At 37.7% G+C, this 27,466-nt stretch overlaps 1 protein-coding gene across 5 annotated transcripts in view; it reads right to left on the bottom strand.

Annotated features, from left to right (window-relative positions):
- Positions 1-27,466, bottom strand: part of LOC18423488 (influenza virus NS1A-binding protein) — a 69,136-nt gene that overhangs the window by 23,313 nt on the left and 18,357 nt on the right. For 3 of the 5 annotated variants that reach the window (XM_011629257.3, XM_088874481.1, XM_020674915.2), the window contains 5 exons: positions 17,549-17,729; positions 5,411-5,592; positions 4,471-5,286; positions 4,277-4,354; positions 3,469-3,751 (listed from right to left, as the gene is read on the bottom strand). In XM_011629257.3, coding sequence (XP_011627559.2) covers positions 3,469-3,751; positions 4,277-4,354; positions 4,471-5,286; positions 5,411-5,592; positions 17,549-17,726 — 1,537 coding nt within the window. In that variant the 5' untranslated portion in view covers positions 17,727-17,729. Of the gene's footprint in view, positions 1-3,468; positions 3,752-4,276; positions 4,355-4,470; positions 5,287-5,410; positions 5,593-12,285; positions 12,383-17,548; positions 17,730-27,466 lie in introns of those variants that run through there. The other 2 variants (XM_088874483.1, XM_088874482.1) reach the window with 2 other exon arrangements.

Here is a 27,466-nt window from a genome sequence, read left to right as displayed (position 1 = left end):
GGATGAACCGCATCCCACAGCATATGCGGCCACATCCCGCATAGGGCACACATGCGGCCAGATTTTGAAGTGAAAAATAGCCACTCGAAAAGGGACATTTTCATCTTTTTAAGCTCGAAAAAAAGGGGAAAGGGTTTGGGGGGTATTGAACTCCCAAACTACAAAAACAGCCACATCTATGGCCTTTACTTCATCAAATCGATCAAAAAAAAGGTGGCAGAAATTTCATTTGAGGAAGTTTTAGCAAAGTTTTGACAACAAATCGAGGGTTTCAAGGACCAAGACGAATCGATATTTTCTTCACGTAATCAACAACTTTTTTCCCTACTGCACTTTTTTTTTGGGCAATGTCTTCTTCACAATTTTCTAGTAACAAGGAATCGGCTTGAAAATATGCAAAGCTAAAAAATCCGAAAAACCGAAATTGTATTATTTGTATGCTTTGTGGAAATACTTATATGAGGGGTACTTTTCGGCGAAAAAAGACTTGGGTATTTCAAGGAATGTAAGAGCATTCCCACGAGCTACCAAAGAGATAAAAACGGAGATTAGAATATTTTTATGTTATTTTAAATTTGTGATTATGGTTGTTGAAGGATTTACGAAGCTACTTACAAGTTTCTAGTTTGTACTTTCTAATGTCTTCTATGATCTATCAAGGGACAGTGGATACAGAATCTCCGACAGCTGATACTTTTGGAGTTAATGAATAAATTAAAGGGTGTGGTTTTTATAAGGTTGCAACGTTAAGAAATCCAATTAAGGCGCAACTCCAAATTTTATCATAACATGTAATTTTAATGTAAAAAATTATTTGGATTATCTGAAAATCTATTTTTATCTCTAATTATAAAATTTTAAACTCCAAAAATGGTTAAAATCAAATAGATTTATAAACATGTGAAAATCTTGAAAATGGACGGTCTAGATAATGTGTTGCAAGATGTACTATTTATGGGTCTCAAACATCTTTTTTTTTTTCGTACTCATACATCTTGATGTCGAGATGATCAATTAAAGGGTTTTTCAACATTAAAACACCCTTTTCCGATGGATGGATTTTTTAGGTGCGTCTTTGATTGTACATTTCAAGGTTGCAACCTTATATAAACTTTTTTCTAAATTAAATACCTAATATCACATAAATCACCTTCATATTTTTTCAAGGGTGAGGTTTATAAAAGGTTGCCTCCTTATACTATAGAAATAAAACACACCTATAAAATTTACTTAGAGATGTCGTTTTGATGTACAAAACTTTATATCGGCTTCAAAATTTATCCTAAGTTTTATAATTTAAAATCTTAGAAATGGTACAAATCGAACAAATCAAGAAATACTTGGAAATCTTGGAAATAGACCGTCCACATAACTTGTTACAAGATGCACCATTTTTTTGACTTAGAATTCTTTTTTTCTCAAGGTGATCAATTGGAGCGGTCTCTGATGCCGAAACGCTCTCCATTGTAGGATTTTTGAGGTACACCTTACTTCAAATAGTAGAAGGTTGAACCTTATATAAACGTTTTCCTTTTTTCAATGCATCAACCTATTTTTTTCAATTTTTTAGAGGTTTTTAGATTTATTGACCGCATCGGGGTGATGCACCTGCATCTAAAACGCATCGGCACACCCAACACATCGGGCCACATCCCGCATTTTAAAACACTGGTACAAAACTATATATACAAAACTAAATGTCTCGACATTTAAGTATTACTAAAGAGTAAGGGTATACTAAACACAGACAGAAACATATAGAGTTGAATGTTTATTTATTTATAATACTTACCCTTATTTTACCTATTTAAGATTGTTATCTGTATTCAATATTACAATAATTAAATTAAAATGAAACAATTAAATTTATAAATTACTATTTCAATAAATTCCTCGTACAATCATATTTTTTGTTTATGTGGCATGTTATGAAAACTACAGTAATTAAATTAAAATGAAACAATTAAATATATAAATTACTATTTCAATAAATTCCTCGTACAATCATATTTTTGGTTTATGTGGCATGTTATGAAAACTACAGTAATTAAATTAAAATGAAACAATTAAATTTATAAATTACTAGTTCAATAAATATTCTTATAATCATATTTAATGATTATGTGCCATGTTATGAAAACTACAATTATATTGAAAAAAACACTAATATTCTTTTTTATTTTTACATTTCATTTTCCTTAATTCTCCAGAATAATGGAGACTTCTAAGCAAATAATATATTTACTAATATAAGTAAAAATAAATCCAAAAACTTAAGAAGAAAAAAAGAAAAGAAAGAAATTATGAATTGAAAATATAAAATTACATTTTTCTCAACTTTTAATTCACCTTTTATAAAGGGACTATATATATTTAATAATATCTAATAATAACTAATTAATTGAAAATGTAAAACTAGATTGTTCTCAACTTTTAACTCACCTTTTACAAAGGGACTATATATATTTAATAATATCTAATAATATTTTATAGGAATTATCAAATAAAATTAATAATATCAAATAAAAAGTGCAGTGTGCGTCAGGGGACGCACTTCTATATGGGCATCCATTTTAAATGATGGATTTCAAAAGAAATAAAAAACTACACTTCTGAGCCTGCCAAAAAACTCAACTTTATCATTAAGTCTACCAAAGCATAATACTATGTTGTAAGGCATGCTAGAAGAAGTATTTTGCAGGAGTGTTTCATTACGAAACCCAATCACCAACCAAAACCACTTTCCTCTCTCTCTCTCTCTCTCTCTCTCTCTCTCTCTCTCTCTCTCTCTCTCTCTCTCTCTCTCTCTCTCTCTCTCTCTCTCTCTCTCTCTCAGGTGTTTCATTGCAAAACCCAATCGCCATCAAACCCACTAATCCTCTCTCTCTTTCTCTCTCTCCCCACCCCTCCCCCTAACATCCCACCCCAACCCCAAAAAAAATATAAAACTAAAACCAGCTTTTTGAGCTGAAAACTCTAGTGGGCTGGCTGGGTCCTTGGCCATTCGGGGGGAAGTGAGCTTCAGATGGATAGTATTGTGAGAAGAAGGAGAGCTATGAGCTCTCATAGCTTCAATGGAGATATTTGTGAGGGAGGTGCAGGGGTGGGAGAGATCGAACGACCCTCAACATTTTGATTTCTGAACCTCCTCTACAAATTTACCTTGTAACCAATTCTTGAATAAAGTTTAAGAATGGAATGTAAAGTGTAAGGGGTTTTATGGAAAAACTAAGGATGTTTGGGAGGTCTAAATACGACTTACAGGAAAAATGAGGAAAGTTGCTCACAGGAAGACTAGTATGTGCGCATGTAAATGTGTGTGTATGCACTTAAGCATGTTTGAGTGTGTGCAAGTATGGATGTGTGCATGTGTTTCAATGATATGACATTAATCACAAATCATTGTGATATCATGCATAACATCACAGAAATTACACAGCACAGTTTCAGGAGAGAGAAGTGTAATACCTGTATCATACCAACTACTGCCATTTCCACCACCAAAAACATAGAGAGAACCATTCAAGGAAGCAGCAGATGCATATGAACGCACAGAATGCATTGGCTTAAGCGACTTCAATACATCTTTGTGAGGAAAGTATGCATCCAATCTTTGTAACCAGGACACACCATCATGACCTCCTACTAGAAAGACAAGTTCCTCAATATTTGAATCTGATACAGTGAGTACTTCAGACTCCAACTTCCTTATATGTTCCCTCAGTTCTTGAATCACTTTGTCCGACTCCCTCTGATAGCTCAAGACAAATCAGTTCAACCTCAGACTCAAACAAAATTATCATGGAGTCAAACTATGCAAATTATTCCCATCTATCTCTTATTCCTGTCACAACCATTATTTTTAAGGAAACTATGCCAAAATCCAATGGACCATGGAAAATTGAAGGACATTTGGGCCACTAAGTGTAAGTACTTGAGATGCTGGACCATTCTATGTAACGTTATATAAAAGTGCATCAAAGGATGTCTAATCATTTGTAACAAATCGAAGGCCATATAATTATGGCAAAATGAACAAGTGTGACACAAATTGAACTGGAGACATTCAATCCAGCACTTGTAGGAGGAAACCAAGACATAAACAAAAAAGGACCATTCATCTAAGAACTAAAACTAGGAGGGTACAATCACCATCCAAGATACGATAACTATAAGAACTGAGGCATTTGCAGGAAATGTACAATTAATCACAACTTAACTTGCAAACCACAATAGTCAAAGGATTCAACAAAAACATTGTGCACGTCCAATTTACCTGCTTTTGCTCTAAAAGTTTGGTCCGTTGATTTTGCTCCGATAAAGCGTTCTTTAATGAGTGAACATCTACTTTCAACTACCAAGAACAAAGCAAAAGTAGGTGAAACATCAATCAACAAGAACAGATTTTCTTTTGTATTTTCAAAAATAAATGAACAAATAAACATGACCAAGTGCTTCAACCTTCCATACCTGATCTATATACAAATAAATGTTTGTCTGGTATGTTCGAGTTCCTTCAGCCGCCTTTTGATGCTCTGTTTTACTTGTGGCTAACCATTTGTCATCCTCTTGTTCAACAATACCATTGTCATGCACTTGAATCGGCGATTTGGATGATTCACGATCAATAGCAAGCTTCTTTATTTTCTCCAAAACATACTCTTCATCCATGACTGTTCCCTCAACACTGCTTAGTGTATCATCTTCCTCCAGATCAATTTTTGTACTTATGTCACCATCTGGGACAAATTCCCCTCCCTCCAGATCAATTTTAGGACTCTTCGCACCATCCACAATAACACCCCGTTCCTCCACATCGGTTTTAGGACTTGTGACACCATCTAAGGCCGATTGCTTTGAATCCTCCTCTTCATGTATGCTGGAAGAGGTTTTACTAGAGCAACACCATTCAATGTCTTCTGAACCATTATGATGTAAAATTTTGTTTGCCTTTCCACAATCAACTGCATATGACCCTCCTTTTGAACCACTCGACTCAATGTTATAGTCAGCAGAAAAGACACTATATGATGAATCAATAGGCAACTCATAAGTAGGCAAAGTCAACGAATCAAGCCAGCTGCTCTTTGGAGGTGCACCCCTTGGAAAATCAGTTTCAAGAGAACGAAAATTGGGATTTACAGAAAATAAAGCAATCAAGCGATCAACTTGTGCGTGATCCAGTTCAAACCAAAAATATGCATTAGTGTAATAGTTTTCACTTATAAGAGACTTAAATTGTTGCTCTGCCAGCGGTTGGCAATGCTGTCGGACGCATACTCGTACCTTGAAAACAAGCAAGTAGAAAGGTGATGGACCACCAAGCATTATTTAAAAAGATTCAATAATTCAAACAAATATAACCAAACTAAAAAAAAATGAAAATGGAAGGGGCAGCTTAAGAGATAACCTGAGCTGGAAATTGAGTTCTTTCTGAACCATCATTGGTCCATCCGTATGGGTTTATATTCATATGACCCATGCTTGCAGCTTCAAAAATGCCATGAAGCTTCCTATCGCTATAGTTAAACAAGAACAATGGCAATCCAGGCATTATGTTCTTCACATAAGAAAAATGAGGAGCAGGTAACCCTGAAAAGAATATGCACCCAAAATATTGATAAGACAAACAAGAATAAGGTGAATGTGAATTCTTTGGCAGAACACACGATACAAACAGTTAATAGCATTTTACCTAAATGTCACTAGATTTTTAAGAACCCACTTACTAAACCAGAAATAATTCCAACAACTACTAAAGTAAAATGCACTTCAAAATCAACATATGTGAAGCAAAAAACATAATGGAACACAGATGAGAGATAAGGAGGAATATGCATTGGAGATCACTTTCAATAAAAATTTACATATTTTCTGAAGTGGACAGCATGTCACAACTTGTGCTTTTATGCTGAATTTCACTTCTTTCTTTTAAAAACTCATGCAAGATGCCATAAGTGATGGAAATAATGCTTTTCAGGTTGGATGCGGAAACTATTCATATACCAGCTGAGAATAGTATCAATTTCTTTCGGATTAGACGTGCCTTCATCCTCCTATAAAGATAGAAGACAAATGTGTGAGCATGATGAAGGCCAACCCCAAAGGTTTGGCTGGATATGCTGAATCAACCAAAAGTCTTGTAAGATAGCATACCAACTTCCCTACAATCACCAATCTTATTTATCCTAGTTGCCTCCAAAGGTTTCTTAGTCCTAAGTTTCCTGCATCACCGGGAGCCTTCAATCCCAAGTAACTACAATTGTGTATACATGTTTCAACATGGTGTCACCAATTGCGTGTATAGAGATGTGTCATTGTGGTGATTGTCATGGTGCTAATTGTTGACTCAACCTGGCGCAATGCTAATATCCGACCTTGAGTAAACAAGGCCAGCCTTCCACAAGCACACAAGGGAAAAGGGAAAATAAGCATACAAGGGTCATGAAAGCTATAGACTACGGGCTACAACATGCTCTTATTCACAACATACGTGCACAGATGTCCCTCAACTGTTCAGGCAAAGGGTTTATATACCTCGAGTATGCACCAAAACATTCACTGCACTGGCGCTAGCCATTAAGGCGTGCACCACATTACTGCCAACCACCTAGTGTGACAATTACACCATCCCACTTCCTCAACTTCAATAATTGGCCCACATGGCTCATTTGGAGTTTAACATTTATCATCAAGAAGAAAGAGAGAGACAAGAGAAGAGCAAGTGAGTGTAGCCTGGATCCCCAAATAAGTGCATGTAATTAAATATTACATGACTGGATGTTAGGGCCTATACAATTACAAAAATACCCTTAAAAGTCCATGAATGTTACATTGTCAAATAACATAACCATAATAATGGTAACAACACCCTTACAAATGATACATGGTTATGAAACAGAGTCTAACACCACCTTCAAATTGTACATCGTGCTTAAACATGTCGTAGTTTGTCATTTATAAAGTGATGTCATTCACAGTGAGCCCTTTGGTGAAAATTTTAGTGATCTGATCTTCGATGCCAATATAATCCATTTGAATTGCCTCTACTTCTGACTTCTTGTGCACAAAATGATAATCAATAATATCAATGTGTTTTGAGAAAGCATGTAAAATCCAATTAGCCGCAATAGCAAGTGGACTCCAAATATCACAATAAATGGTGGATTGTTGTACTTTATAACTAAGTGATTCAATCAAATGTTGGATTCAAGAAATCGCTGCCACAATGCTCACCAATGCTCTATTTTCAGCCACCATACTTAATGTGCCAGTGATTTTTGCTTCTTATTCCAAGATATCAAATTTCTTCCTAAATAAACGCAATATCGCAAGACTGACCTGTATGAATCATGAGATCCTTCCTAATCGTCATTGGAGTAGCCAAAGATGGAAGAAATATGTACATCATATGTGATTTTTTAGATATGTAAGGCCTTCACATCACATACCGGAATGTACGTTCTTATGCCTCCAAGTGTACTCGGTGGGTGCACGCATAAAATGCCATACCTGATTTACTGCAAAGCTATATTGAGATAAGTGAGGGTGGGGAACTGAAATGCATTTGCCATGCTTCAGTACTTTTCTGGATCTTCAAGTAATTTTCCTTCATTCACTCTTATTTTTTGTTGAGTGCTGCCAGAATGGCTAATGGTACCATAGCTGTCCTGAATTTATTTTAAATCTGTCATGAAGGAATCTCTTGATGTCTACAATAAATCTAAAGAACTTCCAGCAGTGATGACGGAGAATAATTACGATACCTTTGGTGCACATCTGCATGAAAAGAGAATGATCCACTGCTGTCCACATGAATCCATAATTCTTTACTGCATGATAAAGGATTTGGAAAAAAAAGTACAGGAAGCCTACTTCAATCCATAGCTGGATCTCCTTAACTTACATACTCCAAAGGATCCTTTTCACTGATATTGGGAGGCTGCTCTATGTATACCGCTTCTTTTAACTCTTCATGAAGAAAGATATTCTTCATGTCAAATTGGAAAAGAGGCCAATCAAACGACAAAGCAAAGGAACAAAACTATTCGAATAGTGATAATTTTAACAACTAGGCTGAAAGTTTCCCCATAATCTAGTCCATGTTGTTGATTACAACCTTGCCACTAATCAAACTTTAAATTGCTTGATACTTCCATCCAACTTATACTTTTGTCTTATATACCCACTTGTTACCCACAACATTCTTCCCAATAAGCCTCTTCACAATCTCCTACCATGTTGTTCAAGAACACGGCTTTTATTTCTTCAGCCAGCTTCAAACCGCTTCGGGTTATCTGTCGCTACATGATAGTTGGTAGGCTCCTTTAGTTTGAAAGCTTCACATATAAATGCTTGATAATCATTTGTGAAGCTTCCATAGCTTATCCATTGATCTATAGGATGACAGATACATGTGGATCGGTGCATGCCTTAATTTGCCGGACAATCTTCATTAATTGGTGGCACATTCTCCATGTTTGGCATACTGTCCTCCTAAATCAACACCCATATTTTCATCATTGCCACCTTGCACCCCAACTATATGTGTATTTTTCAACTTATTGGCCTTTTATTCCACCCAACTTACTAGCCATGTTTTCATCATGTTGTCTTGTATTTTGTCTATGATATAAATCATCTTCTTGGGGCAAATGCGATCCAATCCTTATGAAATTTGGGGCACAAGCTTATTATGCCTCTACTAATCATTCATCCAAGTTTCACCCAAATCTGAATTCGATAGTGTCAGATTCCATAGTTACCCGTAGTCAGCCTCAATAGCCATGCTTAACCAATGGTCTATTCACCATCTTTACATATCAACCCTTCAGGAAATTGCTTGATGTATTTTTGGATTTCTCATGAACCAAAATACACCCAAATAGTCAGCTGCCCATGGTCCCACAACCCAAACTTAAACCTATTGACTTGGTGGTCCACAAAGTTTCACTATCTCTAGCCATCCGCCCGCAACACTTGCCCAGGGTCTAGCACCAAGGGTGTTTAGCCGCTAGCCGACATTTGCTCATCATGCACTAACGGTACACTAGCCTTGCCTCTCACTCGGCCATGGCTAAGGGGTTCCACACACCCACTTAGCCCTCACGCATGATTGTAAGGAAAGGGGTCTCCTCCCCCCATCTTAACTCCAATGTCACAAATATAAGCTCATCCGACGCCGGATGCTATAATCCATATCTTTGCCCCAAGGCTCATGCTTGTCTAGCCAATGTTTCTTGCTAAAAGCCCTTCCCACTCTTCGTAAAGTCTGATGCTGCCACCAAGTCGGTACTTGTACACACACATGTTCAGGTCCTCAAGTTGCTTCCATGCATCCACCTAGGTTCATTGTCCGGTCCATTGCTGCTAGTACCACCATGACCATGCCACCTCTTGTGGCCCTTAAGTGGAGGGAGTCACACCAGCCTTGCCATAGAGAGAATAGCATATGTGGTACTCATGCCGGTAGCTAAATCTCCCTCCTCTTTGCCCGACATGGGCTAGGTGGACATCCCCTTGCATCACACCCTCACTGGTGGAGAACGACTTTGGCCACTGGTCCACCCTCACTTCTAACGGTCTCCTCTATCTAGGCCATCACTTGATTCCTCTATGTCGGTTGCCTAACTCATGAACTCCTCCCAAGCCCACACAACGATTTCTACCAATTGCATCATATTCAACGAGTGTATTGAGCAAACCAGCATTGGACCTTCTCAGTTGAAATTAAAGTAGAGAAAAAAACAGTTTGGTAGGATATAGAGAAAGAAAGAGAAGAAAAAATAAAGATGATGATGAAGAAGAAGAAGAAGGGAGAGAAAGAAACCTATCAAAGATATAGAGATAGAGAGGGAAATTGAGTAGCTTAGAAGTCACTTGTGACCCCTACAATAACCCTAATTACAACTTATAGATAATACTGCCCTTATTTAGAGGCATAAAAAAAATAAGGACTAAACAAGAAATAAATGACAGTTATGTCCATCAAATACAATAAAGATTATTCCTTTTATTTCCAACACTCCCCCTCAAGCTGGTGCATAGATATCAATCATGTCCAGCTTGCTCGTAATATCATGTAATATGTCCCGTCCAAGGGCTTTGGCGAAGATATCTGCAAGTTGATCTTTAGACTTCACGTGAGGAGCCTGAATGAACTTGGCAGCAACGATATCTTTGATAAAGTGATAATTTACTTCAATTTGTTTAGTCCTTTCACAAAAAATAGGATTTTCTGCGATATGAATGGCTACTTCATTATCACAATAAAGTCATCAAAAGCTTAACTCTAACACCCAAATCAAAAAGAACACTTTTGATCCACATTACCTTGCTTGTACCAAGAGCTATTGCCCCGTATTCTGCCTTAGCACTTGATCTTGCCACCATATTTTGCTTCTTGCTTTTCTAAGTAACCAGGTTTCCCAAATCGAAATTACAATAGCCAGTTGTGGATATTCTATCAGTTTGGCAACCAAATCAACGTCTGTATAAACTGCAACATCAAGATGTCCTTGATTTGAGAAAAATATCCCTTTCCTTGGTGCAGTCTTGAGATATCTTAATATTCTGTAGACAGCATCGAGGTGGCGTTTATGTGGTGCATGCATAAATTGGCTGACCATGCTTACCGCATAAGAAATATCCGGTCGAGTAATTTGTTGATATTAATTAGGATCTTTGAGCAAGTCTCCCCTTTCTCCATTAAATTTATGATTAACTTGTATACAAGTATATGCGGGTCTAGATCCCAACATTCATGTTGTTGTAAAATCCAACACATTTTCTCTGAGAGATGAATATCCCTTTCTTTGATCTTGCTACTTCAATTCCCAAAAAATACTTAAGGGGTCCCAAATCTTTGATATCAAACACCTACCTAAAATAAGATTTAAGATCCTAAATACCCTTCACACTATCCCTTGTCACAATAATATCATCAACATACACAATAAGGGCAACAATTCCAGCAGTATCTTTCTTCAAAAAGAGTGCATGATCAGCTTGACTCCTTTTGAAACCAAATTTCAGCAATGCCTCACTAAAGTTTTTAAACTATGCTCTAGGAGACTGTTTTGCCTTCTTTAACTTGTAAGCCTTTCCTGTCTCCCCCTTAATTTGAAAACCATTAAGCATGGCCATATAGATTTCTTCTTGGATGTCTCCATGTGTAATAATGAATTATTAATATCTAGGAATGAATTATTAATATCTTGGTGATGAAGTGGCCACGATTTATTCGCAGCTAGTGAAAGAATGATCCTCACATGGTTCAACTTGGCCACAGGCACGAAATATCTTGGTAGTCTATACCAGGAGTCTAGGTGAAACCTTTTGCAACCAATCTTGCTTTGTACCTTTAAATGGTACCATCAGCTTTATATTTTATAGTGAATTTCCATCAACATCCTACGACCTTCTTCCCTTCAAGAATGTTAGTGATTTCCCATGCATTATTCCGCTCAAATGTTCACATCTCGTCATCCATGGCAGCTTTCCATTGAGGCTGTGAATGTGCTTCTGCAACACTGGAAGGTATTCTAACATAAGACAAAGCTGATATGAAGACACGATGAGAGACACAGAGTTGGACCAAAGATGTGGACACAACACGTACAACCAAGCACCTTGGCAGGTACAAGGAACATGGGTGAGTTGGGATGAACAATTTCAGAGGGAGATTTCCCTCAAGAACACGAGAGGGCATGCAGAATATTAAAAAGGCAACAGTGAGAACTGCTTCAGACCAGAAAAATATTGCAACTTTCATTCCTGGTAAAAGAGCTCGGGTGACTTCCAACAAGTATTTGTTTTTTTCTTAGCTACACCATTCTGCTGAGGTGTAGCTACATCAAGAAGATAATCTCTGAGTTTGTTTGACACACACTCACCGTCATTGTCAAACTGTATGACTTTAATTTGGGTATCATATTGAGTTTTAACCATTTTGTGACAGACTTGGAATAGATTAGCAATTTCATCTTTGTGTTTAATTAGATGGACAATTATAAATCTAAAACAATCATCCATGAATGTAACAAAGAAACAAAATTCAAATACATATGCAACTGGTGAAGGACCCACACATCAATGTGTATAAGAGAGAAAGGAACATCACTCCTTTTATTGACACTCAAAGGGAATGAATGTCCACAATGTTTTGACAACTCACAAATGTCACATCACAATTGAACTTGACCCAAAGACTCAAAACAATTTAGCAACTAAAGAACACAAAGTAAAAGACGATGCATGACCAAGTCGGGTGTGCCATAAATACACCCTTTCTTTACTAGCAATTGAAGATGTGGTTGTTGTAGTCAAGGCACGATCAGGAGTCTCCAAAAAGTACAACTCTCTATTTTCACGACCATGCCCAAATATCTTCCCCATCATCAAGTCCTGGAATACACAGTGAGAAGGGAAAAGGTTATATTGCAGTTAGGGTCTTTATGATTTATAACTGCCAAGAGGTTACTAGGAAGATAGGGGACATGCAAGGTGGATGACAAGTTAACAGAAGGAGTAACATGTATGGTTCCCTTTCTCTTGATTGGAATAAGAACCATTTTCTATTTTAACTTATCCATGACTAGAACAAGGGATATAAGAGGAGAAATAATCAGTCATACCAGTCATGTGTTCAATTGCTCCAAAATCAATAATCCAACGGATTTCAAAGCTATTTACAGAGATATGATGTGTTGATGCAAATATATGTAATTGTGCAATGTGCGACTTAGAGGAGGAAGAAAAGTCTTGAATGGAAGCCTACTGCTTGAGATCCAGGAGCTCTCTTTTAGGAATACCCAACAACTCTTCTTGAGGTTCAAAGGAAGAGATGGTATCTTGCTGCCCTTGAGTAACTGCAACAGTATTTTTACTGATTGTTGCTGAATTTGCCCTTGGAAAGTTTCACCTTTGCATCTAACCAGATCGCAACATGTTTCCCTTGTGTCGAGTTTTCCCACAGTGGGTAAAATTTAATTTGTCCTTCTCATCATATATGGAGTTTCCACAGCCACAACCACCACAACGGCTCCCAAAACATCTGCCACCTCGATTACCTCGAAAACTTGCGAATAGGGCGGATCCTTCAATTCCACCCATAGACACTGCCATTATCTTGCGTCAAATTTCTTCATGCTTAAGAAGGGAGTAAACAGAACTAGGTGATGGCAAAGTCCCGCCACCGAAAACATTTGCACTAATTTTTTTATACTCTCCATTAACTCCCCTCAAAAGATTAAAATCTTCCTTTATTCTAGTCTCTCTCTCTGCTCCTTTGCACAAGACGAACACTATTCATCCCAAAGACCACATAGATGAGCATAATAGTCTTCCAATGACAAGTCACCTATTTAAAACACTGATTAGCTGCTCCAATTCATAAACCCGTACAATATTTTTGTCTTGGGAATAGGACTCAAAGACTGCCTCCCATAATTCCTTAAGAGATATTACAGTTTATAGAGGATCAACTCATATTAAGTTGTATAGAAAATAGCATTTGATTCATAATATCCATATATTCAGCCTCCTAGCCTGCATATTTAGCATTTGGGGTCCAAATGACTCCATATTTGATGCCTGGATCTTAACTCCATATTTGATGCATGTAGAGACATTATCTGTTGTAGTTAAGATCCAGTTACACCCTTAGATCTTAATGAACAATTAAGATCAAGTTACACTTGTGATCTCTTCAAATAAAAGGTTTAACACATCTAGTTATACCCTCAGATCTAATCACACTCCCTTTTTCCATAAAAACATAAAAACAGCACTAACAATATTTTTCTTCTATTGGGGCATACAAATCGATGGCGTCATCTAACCCAAAGGATAAAGCCAACCCTAATTGGTCACCCCTTTCTCACATGGATCATCTAGAAAAGGCTTTCTGATGTGCCTCTTTCTAATTGGTCACCCCTAATTGGTCACCCCTTTCTCACATCTGATTTCATTGTAGTGCACTACTCCAATCCCATTAGACTTTCATGGCCATCATCGTGGGCCGACTCCACCTCGAGGCGAAAGTTATGGTGTACAAGATCCTCAGCAACCAGCATAGGATTGGGCAAGTTTGCCTCAACTAGCCCTAGGCCCATCCTTGCAGTCTAGACACAAAGTTGAACAACATATCCTCTTCAAATATAGTTTGAATCATGGACTTAAAAAGCGGTCCGCCCAACGATGGGGGGCATCGGCGGACCAAATAGGCGGCTGTCCCTGGGCACCCCTAGTACCCGCCTAGGCGGGGGGCCTAGGGTACCTGGGCGAGCGCCCAGGGGACTGCGCTCGACTAGGTGAAACAATACCCATCGGGTGGGGTATTTTTGGTGTTTCTTTGTTTGGGTTATAAAATATGCATGAATATGAATATTTTGTACAAAATATGGAACTAAAACAAGGTTACTGGACACCATTTGCCCCCTTTTGAACCTAGGCCGCCCAAAACTCCCCCGACTGCCTAGGCGCCGCCCGACATTTTTTGGAACACTGGTTTGAATGTCCAGTATGAGGGATGTAAACATCTTCACATAGTCCCTCGCCGAGCCCGTCTATCAAAGCTTTTACAAAATCTCGTGAGCCACCCATGCGACATTGCCCAACAAGAATTTATCCTTCAACCTTGTTTCAAGGCCCCTCCAAGTGTCCTTCTTGGGACTTAAAGTGTTTGTAACCAGTATAACTCACAAAAGCTTTACAACTCTACTGAGATACATGTTACAAATGCCTACTTGGTCTTTATCACAGGCATCACTAGACTTGAAATATTGCTTAGTCCCATAGGATTTCTGCAACACCTTGAGTCCCTCATGGTGTCAAATACCCTTGGCCCTGGCACCCTCGTACTTTAAGAGTCCAATACGCCACTAGTGTTGCCTTTTTGACAAGTATCATGCTTTCTTGTAGGGTAAACAAACTTGCCTTAAAAGAGTACATAAAGGCTTTGAGGTCATCTATGGGCCCTTCCATACAAGCATTACATGGGCCACATTGCTCCTCAATTTAAGCCTCAAGAGCACCAATCCAAGCCTCCAAGGAGATGAGGCTTTGCCCTGACCTACCATCTTGGACACCTTGGGCCAAGATTTGTTGCAACTGCTCCTCAAGGTTGGTGGCACGGTCCTGATTTTCAGCAACACCACCATCCATGGTCAATAAACCTCACTTCGCTACCAAATTGGCTCTGTCGGTCTTATTTCTCACTTAGCCAACCATTGCAACTCCCAAGAAAGGTCCAGCCCTAAGTAAGGCAAGGTCAGCTTTCCACAAACACATAGAAGAGGAAAGAGCAAACAAGCACACAAGGGTAAATGAACAACCTGCAGACAAAGGGTCCTAGCCGTTCTTATTCACTGTAGACTTGCACGTATTTGCTTTTCCCTGAGATTTATGACTTGTGACCTACCAAAAAAGAGGAACACGACACAATGTTGCTCCCAAAGCAGCCTCGTTCGGGAGTACGTGGGCCAATGAAGCCATGCCAAGTCCAACCAAGGTTTTACAAATGGCACCATGCACTATACTCGCAGCAAGTACAGTTTGGGGTAATCAAATCAGCCATCCACCATCAACACATATCAATGTGCAGCAGATATGAAATTGTCTTTTACTGATATACAAGACCTGACTTAAAGTAAAAAAATGGCTCCTCTCCACAATTCGTTGGCATGATAGACAGTGGATGGCTTGTCTGAATACCTAAAAATATACTAGCCAAGAGTATAGATAATTCCCTTTTACAAACCCATCTAATCTCTACAAAGAGTAGTAGAGAACACCCTGGGTCCCAAATGCCACCTCCAAGAATAAGTCGAAACCCAACAATTAACCTAGATCCCAAATGTTGCATTCTAATAGCATAAGCGGTATCCAATAGTGCTAGTAACATTCACATGAAACCTAGTCCTTCCCCCACCCACAGAGAGAGGAAGAAGAAGATGATGATGATGAAAGCATCTTAGAAACCATTTGGGAACAGCTACACGAATCATGTTTCACATTTCCGCTATATTAAGGGTCATATATTCAATTAGACTATAAGCCACCATATCTCTTCTCACTACTTCCATCCATGTCTTTTTAGGCCTTTTCTTTCCTTTTCAGAGCCTTTCACTACCAAATCGCACCTACTAATCGATGTTGTTCTAGGTCGACATTGCACATGACCAAATCTACTTTTTGTCATTTTATTACCTATTAGAGCTACCCCTAAGTTCCCTCGTACGTATTCATTATGAATTGTCCTTTCTTGTCATGCCACTCATCCATCTTAACATACTCATCTCTGCTATAGTCATTCTATGGATATATTGTTTCATAGCCACCGACCATTTCATCCCATAAAGCATGGCTTGTCTTACAGCCCTACTATAGAACTTCCCATTCAATTTCATTGGTATGTGATGATCACATAACACTCTGGAATATATATGTGTGTGTATAGAAAGAGTAAGTGTCAACCTTGTACTATTGAAGTAAGGCTCACCTCAAAAACTCATCGAAAAAAGTTGTTCCAATGTCCAAAAACTCTCAAAGTGATCATCTCAACCTCAATATGTAGGGAAATGGAAGAAAAAAGGATTTCAAATCAAGAAATAATGCAACTTGTAACGCATTATCTAGACCATCCATTTTCAAAAACGATAATTGTTTATAGATCATGCTTGATTTATATCATTTTTGGAACTTCAAATTTTATAATTAGGGATGAAAATAGATTCTCATGCCATTGCAAGGCTTTTAGGCACTAAAACTGCACCTTTCAACATGGTTTTAAAATGCCATTATATAGTTTTAAAATGCCGTTACTTCAACTTTCTCATACTATTTTTATAAAAACCTCATATATATATATATATATATATATATATAAGCTCCATGCCAATGGGAATATAGTTATAGTTTAATGGAGCTCCAACCACATAGCTTGTTTTTTTTTTTTTTTTTTTTTTTTTATAACAAAGCTTGAGGGATTTTTTTGGGATGAAATGTTGCACATCTTTGTTTAAAAAAAAGAAGCAGTCTAAAAAAAAAAATTGATTTCAAGTTCTTGAAGGCCTAGATCCATCAACCACCAAACAGATGACATGTGCTCACCAATAATGGTGGACTAGTTTTCTCCCTTTTCTTTTGCGAGTACTTTTTTTATGTTTTTATTTTTTTTTACAGCCTAGATGAGATCTACATGTGTGCAGAAATTTTGAGGTCAAATAGACCTTTACTTTTCAAAGTAGATTATGCTACAAAAAAAGAAAGATCAATCCACAATATTAGCATGCAGTGTGAACTGACAAACATCCTATAATTCTGATCAAACAAAACTCAATAAAAATGCAATTTCAAACATCGGTTGATGGTACTATCAAGTAGAGATCTGGTCCTTAACTAAATCCCATTTGAGAACTCTAAAGAAATAAGCCATTAATGTAAATGTAGTTGCAAATGTAAATCAATCAAAAGTAAAAAACCATAAAGAAGATGAAAGAATGGCCCCAACAGTAAAGAAAGCAAGATAAAATGATAGACAACTGACCAAAGAGCTGCTTGGATAGACATTCTGTAATCGTACTGTTTTTACAGCCAAAAATCACACCACCAAGATCATCTTTCTTCAGATTTCTTGCAGCCGTATTATTTCTCACAGTTGATGATGATGATTTGTCAGTTCTCTCACTGCAATATAACGTTTGTGTTTTCCTTCCAGCACCCATACTCTGCAAACAAGCTTCAAAGTAATTTTAACATCCAATATTCATTGGAATGGAATTATCCAAGGACGTTTTTGGCTGGTTAAAGAATATTACATGTTCTAGAGACAGCTCAATCCACAAATGAAGCTCCTGAGCTTTCCAGATAGTATTGTTGTAAAATATAATGTAAGAAGTTTCACAGCATGAGCAATGATAAGTGGCCGCCATCAAAGGGCTGACAATATTTACTATAAAATAGATAGAAAAAAGGGACTTTGACAGTACAAAGTTCTCCTTTTTTTATTTTAGCAATTGACCATAGAGGTTGATGGGCCTTATACAAAATTTGGGTCATTGCCATGCATGCAATTGGATTGGTGGCAGGGTGATCAAGACCATAAAAGAGGCCAAGTCAAACCATACATTTTCATGGAATCAATGTACAAACATTTGGCTGCTCGACCATCTAGGTGTGGCCTAGGAGGCAGGGGGGTCCAGGCAGACTTGTTTAAGGCGCGAGGCAGTTCTGGGCGCCCACCTAGGGCAACCTCCTTAATTTTTTTAGTTCTTTTATTTAGTGAGAGAGAATTAGGTCTATCGAGAGATATTTTTCATTGCTTGTACTTCTATTCATTTATTTTAGAGAGAAAAAGTATCCATTTTCAATAAAAGTATCCTTTCTTTAACTTTTGTTTATTTAAGAAGTAAAGTATTTGGCACAGTTCCTAAAAAAGTAAAGTATCCTTTTTCTTTTATTTAGCAAAATACCTTTCTTTAATTTTTGGAAAAGCGGGAGGGTACGCTTCTTAAAAAAGCACACATGTGGCACATTTACACAATAACACATTCACATAGCCATGATCTTAATATTACTTTTTCATACAACGGCACACTAGCATTAATATTAATTTTTTATACAAATTGAAACCATAAAAGGGAGAGAATGCCGGCCCCCCACCCCCGCCCCCACCAACACAAAAACAAAAGGGTCGCCTAGGCAGTCGCCTCGGCCTTCTTGAACACTAAATGGAATGCTTCCCCCATTCAATGGCCATGACGAACTGCCAACGATCCAATGGTAAGAAGGGTGACAACCCAATCTTTTATTTGGACAATCATCTCACAGCGTCAGGCTCCGAAAACAAAATAAGAGAAAAAAGAGAACAATATAGATATGATATACAAGTTAATATAAAATATTGAACCCCACTTTAATGAATCCTAAATCTACATTTGTTGGGAAAAGACTCTGACGATGATGATGATGATGATTGAACCCAACTTTTAAAAATCAATATAATAGTCATATAATACTAGTTCTTACTATTGTTATGATTTGTATAGAAAAAGAAGTCATAAAAGATAAAAACTCTAACCATGTGAATCCATTCATTAGTGATTTATGTTGACTACCATCGACCCATCAGATGTTTGATTTCAGTCAAGGAACTACTTGATTTCAGTCTTTGAATGACCCAAACATGAAGCAGGTATTATGTAGAAAACATGTGAAAACCATCTAGATGCAAATTGCATCTAGGAGCTTTTTGGCACTGGGACATGTTTGTCATTTTCAAGATCTTTTTTTCGTCACCAGATGTGATTGCGATTTTCAGAATCTTTTTGGTCACCGGTATGTATTTCTCAGTTCTAAGAGTTTGGCCCCAGGAAACATTTGACATTGTCTTGTTTGGCTCCAGGATGAGTGTGTTATTATCTCTTTGTTAGTTTGGTCATTTCAGGATTTGTCAAGGTCTAGGGAATTTGGCATAGAGAAGAAATTTGGGGGGCGTTTGATAATCACGTAAAGCGGTGAAAGTGCCCGACTTTCCCTATTACTAAAGTTTTCACCTATTTGGGAATAGTTAAAATGGGAGAAAGTTAGAACACAAGTTCTCCCCATTCACTATTCCCTTAAGGAAAGTTGTTGCTTTGAAGTACCCCAGTGCTGCTACTTTCAGTGAAATTCATGCCATCAGTGAAAGTTAACACCTGGACAGTGGCAATACAATAAATATAATACTATTATAGTATATATAATATTTTTTAATATATTTTTATAATATATTCATATATTATTTTAGTATTATATAACATCATAATATTATTATATTTTAGTATAGTGATATTATAATGTATTAATGTGATATAACATAATGATATATTATAATGCTTTATTATAATATAATATATAATAATATATTACAGGGAAACGATGTTGTCAGCCCATGGGCTGATGGAATAGTCTAAGCTCAAAGGCCCTCAATCTGACAATCACAAAAGTATTTCGTAATGTAATTTCAATATTTTTTTCTATAAATCCAAAATCACATGAAATTTTGGGTGTCCATTCTTCTCATCAAGGCACACCTAATAAACATATCAAACATATAATTCGTCAAAAATAAATTGACCAAAATATCCTGAAAATTTCAGGGGTATTTTGGTCAATTTATTTTTGTCGAATTATTTTTTTTATATTTTTATTAGCTTCTCCTATTTTTCAAGAATAAATACTCCAAAATTCAAGCGATTTGGATTTGTAGAAAATAAAATAAAATTAAAATATGAAATACAATTGTGACCATTAGATCGACCCAGATTCAATCTGGGCCATCGGGTGTTTACTGCAGCTGTCAACTAGTGGGCTGACCTCAAATTCTCCCTCTATTATAGTAGTATTAATATTAGATTATATATAATATAATATTATTATAAGATATGAATATATTATCATAAAATATAATATAACTTAATAATATTATATATAAAATACTATAATAAAATTATTCTATATAATATAATAATATATTATAATGCATCATTATAATATAATATTATAATATTGTAATAATATATAAATAAAATATCATACAATATAATATAATATAATATAACTTAATAATAGTATATATAAATATATTATTATAATAATATTATATATAATAATTTATTATAATAGTATTATTATTTATATATAATATAACGAAACAATATTATGTGTAATATATTATAATAACATTATCTATATAATTTTATGATATTATATAATATAATATGTATCATATATTATATATACCATCTTTCCTAATGCCAAACAGATGAAAATACCAGCACCACAATTTATCCAACAAAGTCCCTAGCTTTCAGGTTACTAATTTTCATCTGCTTCCCAAAATCCATGAAGGTTAACAGCAGGGATTTTCACAACGAAACTGCAATGAAAGTTATCAAACGCCGCCTTTTTGTGTGAAAGTTTCCATGAGTCCAAAGGTCCAAAATGGGTAGTTTCAATGCTTGGGAGTTTGGCTTCATGCATGGGAACTTGGGAGCATGAAGGTTGCATGCAAGCAAACATAAAGTATGGGAAAAAGGTAAAAGGGGTAGTCCAGTCATTTTCACACTTTGTTAAATGGCATTTTGGCATTGTCTAAATCCAGAGAATAGGCTCTTATATATAGAACATTGCTGCAACAATTAGTTAGTTTTTGTTGATAATTTGATAATGAAATTGAAAACTTCCTTCTCTTCAATGTAGAGACAGAGTTCCCATCCTTGTGTACTTAAGAGTAACTTAAGAGTTCCCATCCTTGTGTACTTAAGAGTAACTTAGGAGTTCCCATCCTTGTGTACTTAAGAGTAACTTAAGAGTTCCCATCCTTGTGTACTTAAGAGTAACTTAAGAGTTCCCATCCTTGTGTACTTAAGAGTACCTTAAGAGCTCCCATCCTTGTGTACTTAAGTGTTCCCATCCTTGCGTACTTAAGAGTAACTTGAGTTCCCATCCTTGTGTACTTAAGAGTAACTTGAGTTCCCATCCTTGTGTACTTAAGAGTAACAAGAGTTAGGAGATAAAAATGCCTTTTCTCTTCATTCCCTTTATCGGAATCAAGGAAACCAGGTCGTTGTTGCACAATCGGCCCCGGATCTATACTTTCTGGTGCTGGTTTTGCACCATTTGGTATCAGACCTTGTTCGTGGGTATGGCTGCTGTTGGTAGAGATCGTGGCCAAGGAAATGTAGGTCACAAACTCGATAGGTTGGTGGAGACTGTGCACAATCTAACAGAGTCGATGGCCATGCTTTTGCAAGATAGAAATCAACGAAATGTGAGAAGATCCCTGGTCATGGATCCCATACATGGTGGTTTGTTTGTTGAACACCGTGAGTCAGAGATGGAGACGACTTCATGTAGCTCAGAATCACGGACCAATTCTAGTGGAATTATTGGTTCACAAAGGTCTCGATGAAGGCATGAGTTGGATGGTAACTCAAGTGGATAAACCGGGGGAGAAGCAAGCGAGCATGACACCATGATGACGACACAAGTATTAAAGTTGACATACCTGAAGTTTTTGGTATTTTATCACCGAAAGAGTTCTTAGATTGGTTAAGAGCAGTAGAAAGATTCTTTAGATGGAAGGAACTGTTAAGATTCAAAAAAAGTAAAATTAGTTGCATAACCGTTAAGGACTTGCATCTGTTTCATGTGATCAAGTTCAGAAAGCAAGGTCGTGAAAGGGGAAAGATAAGTTTCGAAAGTGGGCAAAAATGAGGGTAAAGTTGTGCAAACAATTTCTTCCTCCAAACTTTCCACAAACTGTGTATAAACATTTCCATCAATTGCAAATTCCATCAATTGCATCATGGATCAAAGGTCCATGACTATACGAAAAACTTTCATTGCTTATCTTTGCGCATAGGGTTGGATGAGATGGAGGACCAACTAGTGACAACGGCGTTTGTGGCTTCAAATACATGATGAATTCTCCTTGCAACACCTACCCCAAGAAGGTATGGCATGTCAAGCTGCATTGCGAGCTGAGAGGCAAAAAAGGGTAGGAGTTGGAGGCCAGGTATAAGCACTCCTCAACCCAAGAGGGTGAAGCCTTCAACACAGGTAGTTGCTGACCCAAATAAGGAAAGGACGTCGAGTGATCGAACAGGTACCGCAACACCATATAAAACTTGAATGCGAGTTCAAACAAATGAGCAATCTGATGTATGGTGTTTCCGCAATCGAGTGATCGAACAGGTACCGCAACACCATATAAAACTTGAATGCGAGTTCAAACAAATGAGCAATCTGATGTATGGTGTTTCCGACGTAATGAAATGGGTCACTGGGCAGCAGAGTACCTATCGGCTTCTGTCCAACGGCATGCTAATATTGCCAAAGTCAAGGAAACCAGTGAGAAAGAAGAGGTGGCAGTTGCTGATTTTGGAGAACCGGTGTATGATAATGATGATGTTGGTCACAATGACCAAGGTGAATAGGCATGCTGCTGGTTCGAAGGGTTCTCTCTCTTCCCAAAGTCCCATAAGATGATCACTGGCTGCGACCAAATATATTTCACACCCGGCGCTCTTGTGATGGGCTAGTGTGCAACCTAATCATCAACAGTGGCAGTTGCGAGAACATGGTGTCTAAGAATGTTGTTGACAAGTTGCAACTAAAGGAGGTAAAGCACCCACAACCTTACAAGATTGCTTGGTTCAAAAGAGGAGTTAAGGTACCCGTTAATTGTCGTTGTCTTGTTGAATTTTCTCTTGGAAATTTTATAAAGATAAGGTGTGGTGTGTTATTGCACCAATGGATGCCTGTCATATATTGCTTGGTCGCCCATGGTAATATGATCTCAAGACACATAATGGTCAGAGTAACACTTAAACTTTCTAAAAGGATGGACAAAAGATTGTTTTATTTTCATTGCAAGAAGAAGTTTCACCCAAGTCCATCAACAAAGAGGGCGTAACTTTACTCTCATATGGACAATTTGTTGAAGCTAGTGAGGAAGTTGGCAAAGTCCTCAAGATGGTTAAAAACAAGTTAGGGCAGCGTCTTATGGTGCCTAAAGCCCTTAAGCCTCTAATGGATAAATTTGTTGACCTCATGCTGGAGGAATTACCAGTTGGATTGTGCCAATAAGGAGTTTAGAGCATTGTATTGACCTCATTTCGGGATCCAGTTTACCAAATTTACCAACATATTGAATGAATCATAAGCAGCATGAGGAGTCATAGTGCCAAGTTAATAAGTTAATATCTAAGGGACTGATTTCGCATGAAAATTAGAGCTGGATGCCCGAAGTGGAGATGTGCAACTTTGCTCTATGGGGCAGAATGTTAGGCTGACAAAAAAACAATATACCAATAGAATGAGTATGTAGCAGAGATGAGAATGTTGAGATGGATGAGTGGCAACACAAGAAGGGATAGAATTCGAAATAAATCCATTCAGAAGAATTTAGGTGTGGCACCAATAGGCGATAAGATGAGAGAGCGTACACTTAGGTGGCCTGGCCATGTGTGGCGCCAACCAAGTAAAACACCTGTTAAGAGGTGCAAGTTAGTTCAAGTGGAAGGACTAAAAAGGGCAAGGGATAGGCCCAAAAGGATGTGGTCGGAAGTAGTCCGAAAAGATAAGGGGACTAATGGCCTTGCTGAGGGTATGTACTTTAATAGAACGGCGAACCAGAATGGCAAACCAGAATTCGTATAGCCGACCCCAATTAATTGGGAAAAGGCTATTATGATGATGTTGATGATCTAAGGGACTGATTCGACCTAGTATGAGCACATGTACAGTCCTGGCACTGCTCACACCTAAGAACAGTGGGACATGGTGCATGTGTTTAATAGCCGAGCCATAAACAAAATTATCGTTAAGTATCTCCAATTTCGAGACATGATGAAATGTTAGACATGTTGGCTGGCTCTTCAATGTTCTCGAAAATAGATTTGAGGAATGGGTATCACCAAATTCGAATCTGAGAAGGGGATGAGTGGAAGATGGCCTTTATGACAAAGAGTGGCTTGTCATGCAATTTGGGTTGTCCAATGCACCCAACACTTTCATTGCACTTGATGACTCAAGTTTTGTGAGATTTTCATAGCAAGTTTGCAGCGCATATTTTGACAATATCTTGGTATATAGTACCACTCCAAAGGCAAATCTAATTGCGCCAAGTGCTTACTATTTTAAGGGCCGTAAAATTGTATGTTAACCTCAAGAAGTGTAGCTTCATGACAAAAAATTTGGTGTTTTTGGGTTTTGTGGTTTCTTTGAATAGTGTTAAGGTGAACCCTAGAAAGTTATGGTTGATTGCCTAATACCTGAAACTGTGACTGAAATGCGAAATTTCCATGGATTTGCCACATTCTATAGGCAGTTCATTTGATATTTTAGCACCATGACACCAATCACCAAGTGATTAAAGGGTGAAGGCTACTAGTGGACTCCCACAGCTACAAAGGCTTTTAAGGAGATTAAGGATCACACATGCACTAATGCTTGCTTTGCCTTCTTCAATAAGGCATTAGAGGTAGAGTGTGATGCCTCTCATTTGGGAATTGGAGCAATTTTGAGTCAAGAGAAGGGACCTATTACATTCTTTCATGAGAACTCAATGACGTGAAGAGGCAATATTCGACTTATGACATTGAGTTCTATCCTGTCATTCAAGCTCTTCACTATTAGAGACATTATTTAATTCATCAAGAGTTTGTTCTCTACACTGACTATAACGCACTCAAGCACATTAATAGCCAAACGAAGTTGAGTGCAAGGCATGCTAAGTGGGTGACTTATTTGCAAGAGTACACATTCACTATGAGGCACCAATAGGAGAGAAAAACAAGGTGGCCGATGCTCTTAGTTGGCGTGTCCATTTGGTGAGGACATTAGCAGTTGAAGTAGTGGATTTAGAAAGGGTGTGAGAAGCCTAACAAGATAACCCATACTTCAAGGAAATAGTGGAGACGTGCTGAACAAACAGTGGTAACTCTTATTAACAATTCCTTATGTCCAATGGTTATTTATTTTATGGTGTTCGTTTATGCATCCCTAACAATTTGTTAAGGGAGCATCTCATTACTAATTTGCATTCGAGTGGCCTTGGTCGACATTTCGAGAGGGATAAAACATTTTCTTTGATGGAGGAAAGATATTATCGGCCCTCTATGAGGAGAGATGTGTGTAGATTTATCAACCAACGCATGAAATGCCAAGATGCAAAGGGACATTCACAAAATACAGGTTTGAACACTCTAGTGCCAGTTCCAAATAGGCCATGGGTTGATTATCGATGGATTTCATAATGAGTTTACCAAGGACAACAAGGCCATGATTCGATTATGGCGGAGGATCGGTTTTCAAAGATGGCAAATTTCATACAATGTAGGCGAACCACAAATGCCACTATGGCCGTCAATCACTTCTTCAAAGAAATTGTGCACTTGCACGGTCTTCCTAAGACGATCGCATCTGACCCAAACACAAGGTTCCTTAGCCACTTTTGGAGAACTTTGTAGGAGATGGGAGAGAATGGGAACCAAAATGCAATTTAGCAATGCATACTACCCACAAACTGATGGACAAACCGAGGTGGTTAATAGAATTGTCAGTAACATGTTAAGAAGCTTGGTTGGAGAATTTGAAAGTATGGAACTTGGTGCTACCACCGGTTAAGTTCGCAAGCAAATAATTCTCCAAACAGTCAACCGAGATAACTCCATTTAATGTTGTCTATGGCATATCACCTTTGCATTTTCATGATCGAACACTTTAACCTGTGCGTGAGCTTGTTGATCTAGATGCTTCAAATATGGCTGACTACATGAAGGAGTTACATGAAAAGGCTCAAAAGAAGTTGGGTGAAAGTTACGCCAAGTATCAAGATGCAGTGAAACGACACCGACAACTGCAATTGTTCAAAGTTCAAAGAACTTGTTATGGTGTATCTCAGGCCGGAGCGATTTCCCATCAGTATTTATGGCAAAGTTCAAAGCAAAGAAAATTGGTTGTTGTAAAATCAAAAAGAAAATCAATGGCAATGCCTATGAAGTAGACCTGCCAAGAGAGTGGAATACTTCCCAATCTTCCAGGTGCAAGACCTATTCGAATATCATGGTGATGGCAACTAGATGGAGTCGAGTCTTCTCCAACCTAGGGGAGGATGATGCATATTGCATTTAGGAGATTTTGGTCACAAGGACATGTTTGCCAATTTTAGGATATTTTTGGTCGCCCAGACGTATTTGTCATTTCTAGGAGTTTTGGCCCCGGGACGTGTTTGTCATTGTCTCTTGTTTTTCGCCCTGGGATGAGTTTGTCATTATCTCTTTGTTGGTTTGGTCATTTTGGGATATGTCAAGGTTCAGGGAATTTGGTATAGAGACAAGAAATTTATCGTGAGAAAGTTTTCATGAGTCCAAAGGTCAAAAATGTGTAGTTTCAATGATTGGGAGTTTGGCTTCATGCATGGGAACTTAGAAGCATGAAGGTTGCATGCAAGCAAACTCAAAGTATGGGAAAGAGGGAAAAGGGCTAGTCTAGTCATTTTCACACTTTGTTAAGGGCATCTTGGTCATTGTCCAAGTCCAAAGAATAGGCTCTTACATATGGAACATTGCTGCAACAATTAGTTAGTTTCTGTTGATAATTAGATAATGGAATTGAAAACTTCCTTCTCCTTGATGTAGAGAGAGAGTTCCCATCCTTGTGTACCTAGAGTAATTTGAGTTCAAAGGCCATCTACTTGGTGTAGTAGCAAGAGTTAAGGGCTGAAAATCCCTTTCTCTTCATTCCCTTGATTGATATCAAGGAAGCCAAGTCGTCGCTGCACAACCGGTCTCGGATCTATACTTTTCGATGCCGGTTTTGCACCATCAAATATATTACGCAATACGAAGGGCGAACAGCTTTCCTAATGGCGAATTACATGCAATTCAAGCAATTTGAGATAGTTGAATATTGAAAA

The sequence above is a fragment of the Amborella trichopoda genome, chromosome 8 (assembly GCF_054954075.1).
Source record: "Amborella trichopoda isolate Santa Cruz 75 chromosome 8, AtrichopodaSantaCruz75HAP2 v2.0, whole genome shotgun sequence".
Classification (NCBI taxonomy): Eukaryota; Viridiplantae; Streptophyta; class Magnoliopsida; order Amborellales; family Amborellaceae; genus Amborella; species Amborella trichopoda.
Note: the sequence above shows the minus strand (reverse complement) of the source record. Positions and strands in the feature narration are given on the sequence as shown.